General features: G+C 52.6%; 1 protein-coding gene across 3 annotated transcripts in view; it reads left to right on the top strand.

Annotated features, from left to right (window-relative positions):
* The window catches only part of THBS2 (thrombospondin 2), a 28,640-nt gene extending 11,209 nt beyond the window's left edge, over window positions 1-17,431 (top strand). For 2 of the 3 annotated variants that reach the window (XM_079939458.1, XM_079939456.1), the window contains exons 8-22: window positions 1,299-1,466; window positions 1,713-1,889; window positions 2,628-2,801; window positions 3,288-3,415; window positions 3,498-3,650; window positions 4,069-4,287; window positions 6,654-6,761; window positions 7,535-7,694; window positions 9,148-9,266; window positions 9,865-10,099; window positions 11,403-11,630; window positions 12,108-12,379; window positions 12,922-13,019; window positions 14,139-14,278; window positions 15,149-17,431. In XM_079939458.1, the coding sequence (XP_079795584.1) occupies window positions 1,299-1,466; window positions 1,713-1,889; window positions 2,628-2,801; window positions 3,288-3,415; window positions 3,498-3,650; window positions 4,069-4,287; window positions 6,654-6,761; window positions 7,535-7,694; window positions 9,148-9,266; window positions 9,865-10,099; window positions 11,403-11,630; window positions 12,108-12,379; window positions 12,922-13,019; window positions 14,139-14,278; window positions 15,149-15,156 (2,387 nt within the window). In that variant the 3' untranslated portion in view covers window positions 15,157-17,431. The remainder of the gene's footprint in view (window positions 1-1,298; window positions 1,467-1,712; window positions 1,890-2,627; window positions 2,802-3,287; window positions 3,416-3,497; window positions 3,651-4,068; window positions 4,288-6,653; window positions 6,762-7,534; window positions 7,695-9,147; window positions 9,267-9,864; window positions 10,100-11,402; window positions 11,631-12,107; window positions 12,380-12,921; window positions 13,020-14,138; window positions 14,279-15,148) is intronic. The other variant, XM_079939457.1, reaches the window with a different exon arrangement.
* The last annotated feature ends 274 nt before the right edge of the window (window positions 17,432-17,705 follow it).

Genomic DNA, 17,705 nt, shown 5'->3' with positions numbered 1-17,705 from the left:
CGGGCGGCGGCCTCGGCCCTAGCGGCCCCGGCTGTGGGACCATGCGGGTCTGTGTCGGACGGTCTCGCAGGGGCCAGGGCTCCGAGGTCTTCCTGAAGCGCCCAGATGCACGTGGCTCTGGGGTCGCAGTGGCCCTGGTCCTCCTCAGCCTCCCCTCCTGTGCTGATCCAAAGCCACAGCCCCTGCCTCTGTTTTGAGTCCCCCATCGCCCTCCCCAGCTGACCCTAGAGCAACTGAGCCTCCTTCACACCGGCTCCCCACCCCCTTCCTCGTGGTGTCACCGGCAGCCTTGACTGAATCGGTTGCTGCTCTGCGTGTCCTGTTTGTCTTTCACTGTCTGGCCCTCATCCTGGTCTGGGGGTCCTTGAGTCTGGTGACCCGGGCGGGGCTGGGCAGCTTCCGTGTTCGGGGAGCCCACGGACATGAGCACAGGCTCTGCCCCTCCATGAATCTGAGCAAAATGTGGCTTTTCCAGGGTTCAGATTCTTCATCTGTAAAATACAGAATGAGTGTCCCCATGACACAGGCTTAGTTTAGGATGAAAATAAACAGCACAATATGTACGAAAGTGCCTGACGTATATTAGGTGTTAAACAGAGACCAAATCGGACCTGCTACAGAGAGTAACAGTGTGATTGCGGGAGCCCGAGGGCCCACTTTTGCCCAGAGGGAGCCGTTTCACGTTGTTGAGTAAAAGCCCAGGAAGGGTCTCCTCAAATTCTTCTCTTGCTGCTTCTGAGACGTTGAATCGTAGCAGTTACTATTTACCAGAACGATCTCTTGCATTAAGGTACAACTTTTCTGTTATTCAGAGATTGATAATTTCCTGTGAAGAATTTCTTGGCAAGAAATTGCCTTTTTATTTAACTTGTTCCAATTTAAAGTATTTGGAATGAAATTTAGTGTCCTGTAATTTCAACCAAAAATTGAAGTTTCATCACCATATATAAATCAGCACATGGAGGTGCAGGTGGAAATAGCTTACATCTTAGCAACTCCAGCGAAAGCTTGTGCAGACAGGGTTCAGCGCTCTCCTTTGTGAGGCCGTTAGAAGCAACCACAGACCCCTTTCCTGCCAGTAGACCCTGGGTTTCTGGCCAAGCTCCTTGTGCATCCCCCTGCTTCCCTTTCCTGGGAGAGCGGCCCCTGCGCTCCGACCCTGGGACAGACGTGGGGCGGCCCTGCTGTCTGCCCGCTGCCAGCACCCACCTGGGGCATGCAGCTCGGAGCCCAGGGCTGGGCTCTGCTGTGTGGGGCAGTCCCCGGGGAGGTCTGATGGGCAGTGGTGCTCCCCCCAGCAGACGGCGAGGACGGCTGGTCCCCATGGGCGGAGTGGACGGAGTGCTCTGCCACCTGCGGGCCTGGTACCCAGCAGAGGGGGCGGTCCTGCGATGTCACCAGTAACACCTGCCTGGGGCCATCCATCCAGACGCGGTCGTGCAGCCTGGGCAAGTGCGACCACCGCAGTGAGTGTCAGAGGCCGGGCCGGCCCGGGGTGGGGGACAGGGCCCAGCCCCTGGGGTCTTGGGGGTCCAGAGACCCCCTGCTGCTGCCCTTTCTGGGAGGGGCTCCATGTGGCCCACGCACCCTGCTCTTCCCCAGCTGGGCTCCCCACTCCTGCCTGGTTGATGGGCAGACTCCCGGGACGGGTCAGCCCCGCCTCTCACTCAGCGCCCTGAGCCTCTGATGTCCTTGTTCCCTCCATGTGCTAGTCCGGCAGGATGGTGGCTGGAGCCACTGGTCGCCGTGGTCCTCCTGTTCCGTGACCTGTGGGGTCGGCAATGTCACCCGCATCCGGCTCTGCAACTCACCAGTGCCACAGATGGGCGGGCGGAGCTGCAAGGGCAGCGGCCGCGAGACCAAGGCCTGCCAGGGCCCGCCCTGCCCGGGTGAGTGGACAAGGGCGGGGTCCGGGCTCGCGGCCGGCCTTTAGCAGGACACAGGCCCGGCGCGGCCCCGCGAGGTCAAGGCACTGGGATCCTCTCGGTCGGCTGGTTTCTGGAAGCTGGGCCTTGGGGTGGATGCCCATTGTGGTGCTCAGCTCTGACCTCCCCAGAACAAACTCCAGTTAATCCACAATGGAGCAGAAATAGGCCGGGACCGAGGGGGAAGTGACAGCAGGCACAGGAGGGGGGCTCAGGAGGCGCCCCCCCGCATCTGGGGCATCTGGGGCCTGGGTTTGGGAGGACACGTGCTCCCTGTACCAGGCCTGCTCTGGGACGTGGGCAGGGTCTTCGCCCAGAAAAGGCTGTGCTGTGAGTCTTCTCCCTACTGAGTTATCTGTACTGATGATGAGCGACAGCCTTTTAAAATGAAACTCAGCTCCGCACAGCTTTTCAGACGTGAGCACCTCTTGCCCGTGGCAGGGGTGGACCCATAGCCAGCGGCCCCCGGTTAATGGTCCCAGGTTCTGAGCACAGAAGATTGTGTGATTTCCCTTCCCAGAGACAAAACGAAACAAGTGAACTGTCATCATCTTCATCCCTCCCTGACCATACGGTCCTGAGAGGACTTTCCTACCAGGCTTCCTCCACGTGTGGAGGCGTGGCCTTATCCCAGGCTCTCTGTCCTGAGCCCCCAGCACAGGCCGCACCCCCAGAGTGACCCCTCTGTCCTCTCTCCCCCAGTCGACGGTCGGTGGAGCCCCTGGTCCCCATGGTCGGCCTGCACGGTCACCTGTGCCGGAGGGATCCGGGAGCGGACACGCATCTGTAACAGCCCGGAGCCCCAGCACGGAGGGAAGGACTGCGTCGGCGACGTCACGGAGCATCAGATGTGTAACAGGAGGAGCTGCCCCGCAGGTGGGTGTGCACGGGACGGGCCCGCAGCCTCCAGCCTTTCGGCCGACACGGGCGTCTGTTGTGGGGCCTGGACGCTCCAGCCGCAGGCGTCTTTGAAGACACCGTTGGGTTTTAATTCTGATTAAATGTATAAAAATGCTTGGAAAATACAGAGAAAAAAATCCATTCTACACACGTGAAGCTTTACGCTCTGCTTCGTGTTCCTCTGGCCTTTTTACGTGAAGGCAGAAAGCATGGCGCGCAGAAGGGAGCATCGTAGGTAGTGCGGCCACAGAGCACGCGGGCCCCGTCACCCCTACATCTCCGACGCTTTACTCTTGGAGGTGGTGACTTTTGGTGGCTGTCCCCAGCATCTTCCTAACTCACTCAGTTTCTCCACAGCTGAACCCCGGAGTGTGTGAAGGGCATCACCCGGGCCTCGTGTGTGGGTTCATTACGGCGCCACCTGGTGGCGGCTGCTGACTCTGCTCTGCTTCCTCCGTGCAGACGGCTGCTTGTCCAACCCCTGCTTCCCCGGAGCCGAGTGCCGCAGCTTCCCCGACGGGTCCTGGTCCTGCGGCTCTTGCCCGCTGGGCTTCCTGGGCAACGGCACCCACTGCGAGGACCTGGACGAGGTAGGTGCCCCCTTCCCAGGCGGCGGGGCGTGCCTCGGAGGTGGGGAGCGTGGGCTCACGTCTGGCCCGCTGGTCCCCGCAGTGCGCTCTGGTCACCGACGTGTGCTTCACGACCAGCAAGGCGCACCGTTGCGTCAACACCAACCCCGGCTTCCACTGCCTGCCCTGCCCCCCGCGCTACAAGGGGAGCCAGCCCTTCGGCGTCGGCCTGGAGGCGGCCAAGACGGAGAAGCAGGTGAGCTGCTCGGCCTTCCGAGCTCCTGTTAGAGACAGCAGGACAGTCAGGCGGGAGCTGGGACTGGAGGGTGGACGGGACAGGAGCGGGGACGGCGACCTGGGGGAGAGACGGTCTCACTCTGCCGGCCAGCGCGACCCCACCCACAGGGACCACAGGGCTGAGTTTTCACGCACAGCATCCCAGAGGGCCAGGGTGGGGACTCGTGGTCTCCCCGTGACCCCAGGCGTCACCGGAGGCCCGACGTGACCTTGCTGTTGCTCGGGGCCTTCCAGGGGAGCAGAGCCCTGGGTCTCTGGACGCTGCCCCTCCTCAGCATCCCGTGGGTGGCCGGGAGCCCTGCGCCCTGCATGCGGCCCTCCCGTCAGGGTCAGGGTCGGGGTCAGCACGCGTCCTGACACGCTCGGCCCTCCCGCAGCTGTGTGAGCCTGAGGACCCCTGCAAGGACAAGAGCCACAGCTGCCACAGGCATGCGGAGTGCATCTACCTGGGCCACTTCAGCGACCCCATGTACAAGTGCGAGTGCCAGACAGGCTACGCGGGCGACGGGCTCATCTGCGGGGAGGACTCAGACCTGGATGGCTGGCCCAACAAGAACCTGGTCTGCGCCACCAACGCCACCTACCACTGCATCAAGGTGAGGGTGTGGCAGGGGGTCCCCCTTCCTCAGGCCCCAGCGGTTCCAGCTCGGGGCAGCTGTGCCCCTGGAGGTGCCTCTACGGGTCCAAACAGTCAGAGGCTCCGTGTGGGCCCTGCACTCTGCGTGGTCCCCACCCCCGAAGCTGACGGGAGCTGGGGTGTCACTGCCCACCCACTAGCCCCTCCAAGGCGTCTGCCTAGTGGGTTTCTGCAAATTCCAGGACCACTCTGGAAAAGCAGCTGATTGTTGGGAGCTGGGAGAGGACGCAGAGCCTAGTACATGTTTGTTAACTGATACAAAGAGGCTTGACTCATTGGGGGTGGGGCGATGTAAACAGGCCCCACCCTCCTCCAAGGCTGTGGGGGCCTGAGGTCTGCAGGTGGGCCGGGCTGTGCTCACACAGAGCCTAGCACACAATTTTCTTTGCAAAGACCCCCATGAGCTGCACACAGGAAGCGCTCAGGGCCCCCGGGTGAGTGGGGCTTCCTTAGGGCCTGTAACGGGGTGGCGTCCTTTCCTGGGGCCACTGCAGCCAATGACCACAAACCTGGTGGCTTTAAAAGGCAGGACTGCATCCTCTCACATCTGGAGCCAGGAGTGTGAGGTCAAGGAGTGGCAGGGCTGGGCTGCCTGGAGCCCCCAGGGGAGGGTCCTTCCAGCCTCTCCCAGCTTCTGGGCCCTCCAGGTGTCCGTGGCTTGTGGACACACCACCCCAGCCTCTGCTTCTGCCTGCTCCTCTGTGCATCTGTCTCAAACTCCCCCTGACGCCCTTATAAGGACACGCGTGGTTGTATTTAGGGCCCATCTGGATACTCCAGGGTAAACTCGTCCTTTCAAGACCCTCATATCAAGCGCATCTTTTGCATATAAGGTGATATTAGCTTTACCATGTAAGGTGATAGCCACTCTTGCTATATAAGGTAACATTTACAGGTTCTAGAGGTTAAGACATGGCATATATTTAGGGGACACCATTCACACCACTAAACAAGGTGTACCAAAACGTTTCAGTGAAGTTTTATACCTTAGAAGCTTCAGAAATATAAATACTACAAACTCACAAAAGACATTACTTGCAAATATACATATATTAATCTATTTAATATTTATTTGTTCTTGTGAATTTTGAGTAAAGAGAGTTTTACATTTTATCTTTCGCCCTCTTGATTAAAGATGGCAGGTGTTGACTGAAACAAAAAGTGAATCTGCTTTGAAATAACAGAGACAAAGTTTGCAACCTTCACTGTATCTCCCTGACCACATTCCCTGACCTAACAAGGTCAGGTGTCAAGCTTGGAAATCCCCGCAGGAAGTGGGTGCCTATTGGATGCGATTATTGATGGAGATTTCCACTAGGGACCCAGGGTGCCCTGGTACCGTAGCAGGAACAATGGAAGGTGTCCACGAGGCAAAGGACACCCTCTTTGTTTTTCATTTTTGTGGAACTTCAGACAGGAATTTAATAACTAAAAAGGTGGCACATCAAAGTTGCACATTATATTTGCATTAAATATAACTTATGGGAACAAACAGATGCAAAAGTAAGACAGTTCATGGGAAGCCCCCTCACCCCGTCTGAGAGGTTCCCTTACTCATCCCTGCAAAGGTGCTGAGTCCCTCCGTCAGGACCTGTGTCCACACCACAGGAATATGCTCTCCTCCTTCACGGGCTGGAGTTGAAGCTTGGCTCCAGACATGGCCCTGGGCTGTGCTTCTGATGAGACCCCTGACCCCCTTGAACCCCTGGGGCTTCTGGGACACCTGTGTTAGTGGCATCGAAACACCTTCACGTGGACCCTCTCCTGGTGTTTCCAGCTCCCTCAGGCTGCAGTGTCTGTACAGCTCGGGTTTGAGTCCTTATATCATTGGACTGAAACAAAATGACTTTTTTTCCACCGTTATGGGAATTCTCCACTTCTTGGGCAGAGCTGAATCAGGGAGATGGTTTGGGGAGCTGGGCCGCGGTTCCTGAACAGAGACTCTAGGCCACCTGTGGGCTAGTGAGGGTTGAAGGTTTATGACCTTGGCTTTTGGATGGACGCTTGGAGTTTGTGGGAAGCAGTGGGACGGGAGGCTCTGCCCTGTCCTGTATTTTCATTCTCTCCTGGTTCCCGCAGTCATTCAGCTGCATACAGGAATCCCGAGCTCAGGACACAGGCTCCTTTTGCCTCAGCTCACTGGCGGTGGTGATGTCGGTCCTAGAGCAGCACCTGAGGGGAAACGCGGGGCCGCGGCGTCTCCGTCCTCCTCCCGCGAGGACAGGTGCCTGGCGTGATGTCGCTGGCTCCGCCCTCACCATCTCATCTGAAAGAAGCGGGCTCTTGGGAATGTTTTTGTAACTAGCCTGCTTTCTCTGCTTGCAGGACAACTGCCCCCTCCTGCCTAACTCTGGGCAAGAAGACTTTGACAAGGACGGCATCGGGGACGCCTGTGACGATGACGATGACAACGACGGTGTCAGCGATGAGAAGGTGGGTCTGCACCACCTGGGCACCTGCCCTCGGGTTGAGGAGTGGGGGAGCGCAGTGCTCTGCACCCAGGGGTCCCCGTGAACTGCTGGGTTTAGCGCTCCTGGGCTAGTCACGGAAAGTCACCGACAGGGAACGTCTGTCCTTCGCACAAGCACACGAGGCAGCCCGAGCATGGAGCCGCCTGGGGTGCTCTGTCAGAAGCGCTTCCAGTGGTTTAGTTTACCTTTAGTTGCATAAAAGGGACTTATCCCCCCTGCTTCTGGGGCGGGTGGCAGCGATGGGGGCTGCCTGGGATGAGCGATATTGCCACTCCCTGCCTTTAGGGCAGAATTTAGATGTTACCATTTCCCGAGAGAAGCGTTGCAGACACAAGTGCTCTGGCACGCTAGTCCGTAACTCAGCGCTAGCAGAGACAGAGGCGAACTTCTCATCCACAGGCTTACTGCGCCTGGCTTCCACCGAGCCGTTAACTCATCCATTCGTTCATTCCCTTGACGTTTATGTTTCTATCCTCACCATGAAATATGTGCTAGGTCACCTTTACTATAGAAAATATCAAAAATTTTCATAGGGGCAGATGCATAAATAATTATCAAATGATTTGATATCAAGAAAGTGTCAGCAATGGCTACCTTGGCCAAGGTACTTTATCGCTGCCTTGATCATCTTGATCTACTCTGAATACATAGCCTGTAAGTGCTAAGCCATTCTATAAGCAATTCAACAAATGCCCCTACCCTATTTCTCAAATTCTTCCCTCACTTTCTCTCTAGGACAACTGCCAGCTTGTCTTCAACCCACGTCAGTTCGACTACGACAAAGACGAGGTTGGGGACCGCTGTGACAACTGCCCCTACGTGCACAACCCGGCGCAGATCGACACGGACAGCAACGGGGAGGGCGACGCCTGCTCCGTGGACATCGATGGGGACGGTCAGTCCCGCGCGTCCTCCCGACGGGCTTCAGGGCTCACGGTTGGCGGTGGTCCCAGGCTCCGTGCTCTATTCTGTTACTGCATAAGCCCAGCTTCCCCTGTGCACTGACATGAGACAACACGATCCACGGCGCTTTGCTCATAGGGTCCCGGCCTCATTCGGCCCCTGTCCCCGTGGGGTCCTGGAAGGGGTTGCCGGCCTCAGGTCGCTGGCCTCAGGTCGCCGGCCTAGTTTCCCCCTTTGGAAAACTACGCGTTTGGCATCTTCCTTTCCTGGCCCTGAGCTCTTGTCCCATGTCCTTGTGGCCAGTCCTGGTGTCTTCTCCCAGGTCCACGTCCGTTCACAGCCCCAGGAACCCAGTACCCTGTCCTGACCCAACCGTGCTTCTGAGAAAGGCCTGAGGACAGCTTTGTTCCCTCCACGCTGTATTTCTGGCCATTCATTGAATCATTCACTGCAAAGCCTCCCCGAGGGGTTGCCGGTACCCTCGGACTTCAGAAACATGCGACACCGCCCGGCTATTTAACCCTGGATGCCAGTGCCGCGGGCACGAGCTCCACACCTCACAGCACAGCCTCGCCCTGGGCGTCTGACGCTCAGGGAGCAGCTGGGACAGACTCACACCCACTCCCTCTGACTCTGCCCTCCCACCCCAACCTGCGTTTGTCTCCTGGCTACTTTCTTGGTGTAACTTGACATCACACTGACCAGCTTCCACCGGCACCAAGACAGCGTCCGGCCGTGCCGCTTTCTACGGCTTTCCAGCAGCCGGGCGTCTCCTCCAGTCCTCCGTCTGTGAGGTCTGACCCCCTGCATATCTCAGGGGTCCTTTCTCACTGCCTCGCCCCCTGCCTCCCCCCATCTGCCAGGATAAGACAGCCGCCTAGCCTGGCTCAAGCTTTCCTGCTGACTCACTGATTTGTGAGGTTTTGCTTTGCCCTTCGAGCCTGATTACTGTTAACTCAGTTTTCATAACCCCAAAGTTGATGAAATTCATTATCTATTTTCAGATTTCTGGGTGTAAGGCACTATAGCTACCCCCCCTGTCAGTCTCTGCCATTGTTATTTTCCTGCTAACGTAGGGAACAGATGAGGCTGTGGGGCCCCGGAAGCTGATCAGGTCCTAGGAGCGCGATGCCAATTTTCTGAATGGACGTTAGGGCAAACAGTCCGCGTGAGGACTCTGATGTTTACGCTGTGATGACTCACTCGTCAGCCCTCCGTGTGTATTGTCATCCAGAAACCTCTGAGAGTTGGTTCTGCTTCAAACTAAGGGAATTTTAAGTTTAATGGGAAATCTGCCATGAATCTAATAATCTTTACATTTTATGACTTCTTAGATCATTTTTTTATTAAACAAAAGTTTGGCCGTACGTTGCTTACTGAGATAGGAAAAGCAACGTGCCTTTTCTAAACTCCGTTTGCTTCTGTTTTCCCCCTGAATCCTACAGATGTCTTCAATGAGCGAGACAACTGTCCCTACGTCTACAACACTGACCAGAGGGACACCGACGGGGACGGCGTGGGCGATCACTGCGACAACTGCCCCCTGGTGCACAACCCAGACCAGGTAACTGACGGGCGACTGACCAGGTGTGGCTAAGAGCAGCGGGGGCGGAGGGGCTTCTCCGTCACAGAACGGGCGCGGCTTTGCAGCTTTTCATCCACCTGTCAGGACGCGACAGCACAGGCTTTTCAATCACTGTGATTGAAAACATTGAACTCAGGTCTGAGCATGACTCGTATCTCCGTGGCCACTGGCCAGATGAGTGGGTGCCTTTGTCCCACTGTCTGAAAGGAGAGAGTCTTCATCTAATTATCTCCGTATTTCCCTGATGCAAACATAGGAATTGGCTGCTTTTCCAGTTGTGCCTTTGGAAGACACGGTGAGAACGTAACATACGGATGTAGTCCCTAGAACGTGTTGCAGCAGAGGTTGTCAGAAAGGACTTGATTCTGTTGCAGCTCATTCTTTCCAGTCTTCCGTAAAGAAAGTGAATCCCCGTAGGGAGGTGGGTTAGGATGGAGAGAGACCGTTTCCTCTCTGCGGTCACGGCTCACGTCGGGGGTGAGGTGGTACCGGCCACGCGCCCTCGGAGACTTTCAGCCTGGCATCTGCTTCACCGGTTGGATGCTCACTGCTGCTGTCCCCGAACTCTGTCTTCCAGACCGACGTAGACAACGACCTCGTGGGTGACCAGTGTGACAACAATGAGGACATCGACGAGGACGGACACCAAAACAACCAGGACAACTGCCCCTACATCTCCAACGCCAACCAGGCCGACCATGACCACGACGGCAAGGGGGACGCCTGTGACTCGGACGACGACAATGACGGCATCCCCGATGACAGGGACAACTGCCGGCTTGTGGCCAACTCCGACCAGGAGGACTCAGACGGTAGGTCCTGTGACAGCCGCCCCGCAGGGGCAGAGAGGTTGCGGGAGCGCGAAATGCCGGGAGAAAGAAGTACGTAGCCCGACTGCTGACGTGAGTAAGTGGTCCATGAGCACAGGATCCGGAGGGCGCAGGAGTCTCGGGTAGCGTGGCAGGTAATGTGGCAGGTGCACCGCTGGGCTCGGTGGTGGCTTGGCTGTCCTCTGGCATCTGCTGGAGCCTGTGGGTGCAATCCCGGCTGACCCGGGTGCTGCCTGGGGGGTACACATCCACTGTGGATGAGATGGGGTGTGGGGTGTTTGAGCCCACACGACCCAGAGGCACGTGGAGACTCACTGACTGAAGGGCAGCTCCAAGGACCACCCCCACCCCCATCCCAAGAGCAGCACAGAGCTCATTCTTGACAAGAGGACAGACGGCTTCAGTCCCCACAGTGGGGCAGGGGGCGCCTGCTGGCTACCGAGCAGCCTTTTACCAGGAGGGAGGTTGGGACGGAGGCAAGGCTGGCGTGCTCAGGGGTGTCTTAGGGGTTTTGGAAGCTCCTTTTTGCGTGATTGTGTGCCTGTCACCCAGTGCGTGGATGTGTGTTACTGAACAGAACTGAAGGATGGTTTGAAGGATGTGATGGAAGTTCGGTTGAACTTGGTATCTTTTCCTCCTTCTCAAGCAGTAGGCACTGCAATGGCCTAATTGCAGTGCTAAGTGGTCATCTGGTTCATCACTATTACCATGAACTGCACGGCTGTGAAGGTCTCAGCAGGCATCTCTCTGTGCCAGGCTGGTCCGCAGCCCCATGGCCACATCCCCACCTCATTAGAAAATTTGACAAGATGCTTCCAAAAAACAGAAGTCCACATCTCCCTAGGGAAATCATTTCTCATGAAGGGGTTCTGCTTTCAGTGCCAAACAGATTGCAGGCAGGGGTGATTTAGGTAATAGTAGAGGTGCTGGAGACTATCAGAGAAAAAGCTGGAAATTCAGCTTGACTTCACTTGGCAGCGTTCAGGTTTGGTACCCCCAGTTTCAAGTTCAGAAGGAAGTGAGAAGTGACTCTCCAGGAACTGGATTAGGGCGTGCTTTGCTGCAGGGCTTATCACAGCAACGTTTTGAAAAGAGCACCAGACTCCTCACAGCACTGGGGTGAAATGTCAGAGATTACAGGCACTGGTCCAGGAAGGCAGATCCAGGTCCTGCCAAGCACCTAACCTTGAATTTTCAGAGAATCATGTGCTAAGTTTTCTCAGACACGGAGAGGCGGACAGCAACCCCTTACTTTGCGTGTTTCTCTGCTTGTCCTTGGTGACAGGTGATGGGCGTGGTGATGCCTGCAAAGACGACTTTGACAACGACAACATCCCCGATATTGACGACGTGTGTCCTGAGAACCACGCCATCAGTGAGACGGACTTCCGGAACTTCCAGATGGTCCACCTGGACCCCAAGGGTACCACTCAGATCGATCCCAACTGGGTCATTCGCCATCAAGGCAAAGAGCTGGTGCAGACAGCCAACTCCGACCCTGGCATCGCTGTTGGTGAGCCTTAGAATACGCACCACCCCTGGCGGTTCCTGCCTGCAAGGTGCCCACGGAGCACATGCGCTACCCTTTAAAGCCGAGTGGACGGCAGCAGTGGATCTTTCTGGTAGCCCCCATCCTCCCTTGGTTTGTAAAGCCATCTGCCTACATATTTTTGACGGGAGAACTTGGGGAAGCACTTATTTGCCTCTCCAAATTCTCCGCGATTTAATATTCAGCAAGCCATTTCATTTTATGGACTGGGTCTGTAAATTACTACCTAGGGTGGTGAAGCCCTGCCATGACTCTGTAAGTGGGATCTAAAAAGAGTAAATTCCACAAGTGTTGTTAATCCCACAGGAGCAGACCTTGAGTTAGATGGAAGAGGAGAGCCTCTTTCCACCTGCGTCCAGTGGTCCCAGGGCTCATCCAGTAATTTCCTAAAAGGCTGTTTCTGACCTGGTTTTGTGACCAAATGTTCCCTTTGGCCCCCAGGTTTCGATGAATTTGGGTCAGTCGACTTCAGCGGCACATTCTACGTCAACACGGACCGGGATGACGACTATGCTGGCTTCGTCTTTGGCTACCAGTCCAGCAGCCGCTTCTACGTGGTGATGTGGAAGCAGGTCACTCAGACGTACTGGGAAGACCAGCCCACCCGGGCGTACGGCTACTCAGGGGTGTCCCTCAAGGTGGTGAACTCCACCACGGGGACAGGAGAGCACCTGAGGAATGCCCTGTGGCACACGGGGAACACAGAGGGACAGGTGAGGAGGACGGTCTCTTCTGACCGAGGCCGGCAGCTGCTGTGAGCTTTCAGGAGAGCAGTACCTGCCCCATTGCAAAAGTACCCCCACCTCGGTTTTTGTTCATTTTACCTCAAGTCACGGTGCTGTGAATAATCTTTTATCGGATACCTCGCTTATTAAAGATGCCATGCCTGGTGGTTTTATAAACACAATTGGTAATCCTCTTGCACATGAAACATAGGCGTACTCCCTTATAGAAAAAGGGAACACAGGGTTTCAAGAGTTTAAGTGTTTTGCCCAAGGTCCCACGTTGAGGAAGTAGAGAATCTGTGACTCGGCCCAAGTGCCTGTGCTCTTTGCACTGAACTACGTTGTTCCCTGTCAGTGGGTTTTGCTCATGCTAGAGATTTATAATATGAAATATATCGGAGGTAGATGTGGCAGCAGGGGCCATCGGGATTACTTAGCAGAGTACTGTTTTTATCTCCCCCCCTTGTGCCGTAAAACTGTGGTTAAGACTCAGGGTGCCAATTATACTCACAAGTGATGTTTTTCCTCAGGTTCGCACGTTATGGCATGACCCCAAAAATATTGGCTGGAAGGACTACACTGCCTACAGGTGGCATCTGACCCACAGACCTAAGACAGGTTACATAAGGTAGGTGAGAGTGTAGCTCAGTAGCGGCTGTATTTCTACCAAGTAATTTTCACATTCCAAGAACATCCTTCCGCTGGATGGCAAGTTAGAACATTAACAGATGAATAAGCCAAAGTGGATTCCAACTTGTATGCTGTTCCCTGGATTCTTCCACTTTAAGTGCCTTCTCTTTTCTGTCCAGCATCTTCTTCACGTTTTTTAAAAAAGCAAAAACAAAACTGTTGAAGAGAAGAAAAATCAAACTTGTTAAAATAACCCAGAAAGTGATAAGCATCTCTCCTCCTAATGAACATTATGGGCATGGGAGGGAAGGTGCAGTTAAAATAACTGCATCTTTGTGAATTAGCATGTGATTTCTTTGGTGCACAGGTTCCTATTTATTTCTGATATTGTGAATGGCTGAATTTAAAACACATCTTAAACAAAACTTTGACAAATCAGTCCAACAGCATTTTGTTCTCCTGGCATGACAGCATTTGTCATCAACTTTTTTTTTTTAAGCTGGGACAATTTCTAATTTTATAAAACGAAACACGGATGATTTAAATTTAAAGTTTTTGCAAAGTTAAAATTAGTCACTAAGAGCATGAGCCAGTCCGATTCTTCACCAGGAGTGTGTGCGCGTCCTCAGTGCCAATAAGCACATCTTAGAAGGGGAGGCTCAGGCTGGTGCCAGGGGTGTGCTGTTTCTGTGGAGTGTCCCTGTTTGTTCACTCCTCTCCTACCAGGGAAGCTTTAGTGCATCTGTACGTGTAGGGTGGAGCCTGGTCCTTGCTATCGCACAGCTCACAGTTTGTGGGGCGGAAGCAGGTGAGCTCGTGGCTTCAGTGCAGTGTGAAGGCCAGGAGCTTGCTGACATGGGGGTGGCTTAGAGCTAGGGTTAGGCAGAGGGAGGGGCCTCCTGACTCCACTAAACTCTTCCTGGCTCCTGAAGGTGGAGACAACTTGGATGCTGGGGTGGGTGATGGTCAGTGAGTCATAGGGAAGAAGGAGGGCTCTGGGGTGGTGCTGTGTTACTCTTGGCCAGCCTCGTGAGGAGAAGGCTGACCTCCTGCCCTCTGGTGAATGTGCTTCAAAGAGCTGACATTCTCTTTCTTTCTCCTTTTTTCCTGTTTTCAGAGTCTTAGTGCATGAAGGAAAACAGGTCATGGCGGACTCAGGACCCATCTATGACCAAACCTACGCTGGTGGGCGGCTGGGTCTGTTTGTCTTCTCTCAAGAAATGGTCTACTTCTCGGACCTGAAATATGAATGCAGAGGTGGGTGTGAGAACATTATTCACTGCGGCCGTGAGTGGCACAGGGGATGGGGAAGGAACACATACTTTACTTTTCCTCTTACAAAAGCTACACATCAGGGAAATAAGCTGGCGGCCTGCCAGGCAATGTCTTGTTTTGGTCAGCTTGAGTTGGTTTTGTCTGTCAGTTTGTTTGTTTTAAATTCAATGTGAATGTCGTTGGTAAGACAAACACTTTTAAGTTATTCACAGGCTCTACGTGTCCCACTCTACTCTATCCCATAGCTTTTTATATTTTCTACACCTTCTGGGCTCTTAATGGCATTTTAGATTGCTATCTTTGCTAGAATAAAAGAAAGAAAGGAAGGAAGGAAAGAAGGAAGGAAGGATGGGGGGAAAGGTTCTCTTTAGTTATCACTCTAGGAGCATATTTGAATCAAAATATTATAGATCTGGAAGGGAACTTGGCTTCTATGTGGTCTAAGCCTGTGTCTTCATGTAGATATGAAAATATCCCTATTCTACAGATAAGGTAAGTAAGGTTCAGAGATACTTCTCAAAAATCACACAAGAATGTTGATTTGTCTTCTTGATTCTGGTAAAGTGTTCTTTTCCCTATCCTTCGTTCCATCCATCCACCCATCCATCCATCCATCCATCCTTCCATCCATTTATCCACCTATCCATCCATCTATCCATCCTTCCATTTATCCATCCATCCATCCATCCACCATCCATCCATTCATTCAACCATTCACACATCCATCCATATTGTGGAAACCTTTTTTTTTTTAAAAATAGAAATAGTGATTTTTATGTTATAGTTAAACAAAATAAAGCAAAACAAAATGCATGGTCCAATCTCCCAAATTCTGTTCACTGTGTTTTGCAGATGTCTGAACAAGATTTGCTGTATTTCCAGCAAAGTACTGTAGACGCCGTTACCCAGACACCTCAGTCCATCCCAGTGTTCCCAGCTTCTCTCTAGCAGACCTCCTGTCCTTGACCCCAACCTTGAGTGGTTCTTCACCTCCTGTCATCAACCCAAGCCCACGTGCCTTCAGAGGATGAATATTAATGGAAACAAAAGATGAACATCAACCCACTACAGGAAAGACAGTTTGATGATCCATGAGACTTTATGTGGAGTGAAAATCAAGCATGGTATTACATTGTTTTCTCTTGTGTGTTTAAAAAGAATGACGTTTACATATGAAATGTAAGTACTTATTTTATTTATGTGTATATGGAGCTGAAGGGAATATTGTGTATAAGCAATTATCATAAATTAAGCATTTATGCTTAATATTGCTACACTACTTCCAGTGCCTTAAGTTTGGTGCAAGAGCACCCAAATCCTGTTAGGTCAATTATAAAGAAGAGTCAACTCAAGTCTGAATAATGCCATTTTCGGAAAGAGGTCAGGAGATACCAGTCACATATGTGGGATGTCAAGTAACTAATTGGAACATCAAAAATAATTATGGGAATGAATGAATACCCCCCCCCCACTCTCTTGTCCTACAATGGAAGCCCTCATTGATGCTGTCTCATCAAAGAAGGAATATCCTTGCAAAATGGCTCTAATGTGGGTGCAGACGTGGGCCTGGCAAAGCCTCGTCTATGTGAGGGTTTAACCTAGGGAAGTGCTGTCACCGTGGTTCGCCCCTCCAGCCATTGTGGACCTGAGAGAACTCGTGGCCAGTGGTCACTTGGTTCCGAAGTCTGATCCCTAGAATCCCTGCTGGAGCTCCTTTCCAAGCTGCTGGGGAAGAGTCAGCAGGCGAAAAAATCAGCAAATGCATTTTGGCATCTAATCCCTATTCTAGGCTTTGAAATTATGGACGATTGCTTTTACCTAACTTGGTAACACATTCCATTAAGGTTCCAGTTATAAATGTTGTGCTAATATTTATTAAGTGAATATAGAATGCAGTTCCGTTCACCAATAACTTATTTTAAATATGACAAGTAGCACTTATGTAAGTATAATATCTAAAAGTAAACATATAACTAGCATATAATATAAAGATACAGTTACAGCAAAATATCTTCAAAATACAAAACTTTATAATACTATGTTGTCATCATAAAACATGCTGCAAAATGTAATAGAATAAATAAATAATAATGAAGAGTTTATAATGGAACCTTAATATATACTGTTGCCGGTGACTTTAATTCAGTATTTTTTAGTGTTATCTGCTGTACATAGGATTTTAAAGACTTGGAATGCCGAGGGTAAACCAGCGTTGTCTCGGCAGACATACCCCTGAATCAGTCATATAGTAATACACACAGGTCTGATTTATTTTTTGCTTTAAGTTGCATGACGTTTCTGCAGAAACTATTCGTTAATCTCACTCCACATAGGGGTTTAGGAAGAAGACTTTGTCTTGTTGGTCTGATGCGGACAAACTGTTCTCTTCCTGTTAACAGCGACTTCACTCCTCTGTCAAGTAGGGAGCGGCTCCATGACTTTGTTTTCATTTGCTCGTGTGTCTGATAAAGTTGCATTTGTTGCTTCCTTTGAGGTTGATTTTACTTTTCATTTTGCTGCACTTTTTACTTTTTGTGGTGGAACTGTATTCCCAAGACAAGGACGTGTTGGGAACTTCATTAAATGTAACGATTGTGAAGAGCGTGTAGGCTTCCTGTGTCGGTGGTGTTTGCCTGAACAGCACGGTGGCGTGGGACGATGATGATGTGAATACTTAGAATGTACCGTATTTTTTTGTAAATTATTTATGTTTTTTTTTAAAAACAAACCTCTCGTACAGATGGATGAAACTCTTCTGTTTTGACAAAGACTGTAACTATTTATTTATTTGTTCACATGGTCAGAATTTCACCACTGAAACCCTGCATTTAGCTAGAGACTCATTTTTATACTTTAAAGATTCATCACAGGAAATAAACTGTAAAAAGGTTTTCTATAAATGAATCTCTCTCCCTTTTTTAAAGAGCTAGCAGGGCTCCTGCCGGGGGGGAGGAGAGGGGCCCCGGCTGATGCCTTGCCTCCTGGGCCAGGGACAGCCTCCTCCGTGACAGTTCTTCCTCGTGCGCTTTTCAGGCTGAGATGCCGTTTGGGGTCTTCACGGAAAGAAGCTGTTTAAGGCAGGTCTCATCACGGTTTGTGGAGCCGCCCGGGTCACGCGCTATGACACGACCTTAGGAAATCCATCCTCCGGCTGCTTCTTGCTGTCCGACAGGGGACAGAGCAGTGCAGAGAGCGTCAGCACCACTGAGATGACTCAGAAAACGGGGGCAACACAAGGGGCCCCTCATCAATACAAGCGGTGCTTCCCATGATCCAGTCTCGTTCCAAGCCGGAGCGAGAAGCAGCAGAGGACTCGGTGGGACACGTGTCAGATCATGACATCACGTGGACAACAAACCAGCTGCCCAGTGATGGGAGGAGAGCCACAGGGCGGCCCGCGGTGTCTCTG

This window comes from Stenella coeruleoalba, assembly GCF_951394435.1.
Source record: "Stenella coeruleoalba genome assembly, chromosome: 12".
NCBI classification, from domain to species: domain Eukaryota; kingdom Metazoa; phylum Chordata; class Mammalia; order Artiodactyla; family Delphinidae; genus Stenella; species Stenella coeruleoalba.
This window is presented reverse-complemented; position numbering and strand designations above follow the sequence as displayed.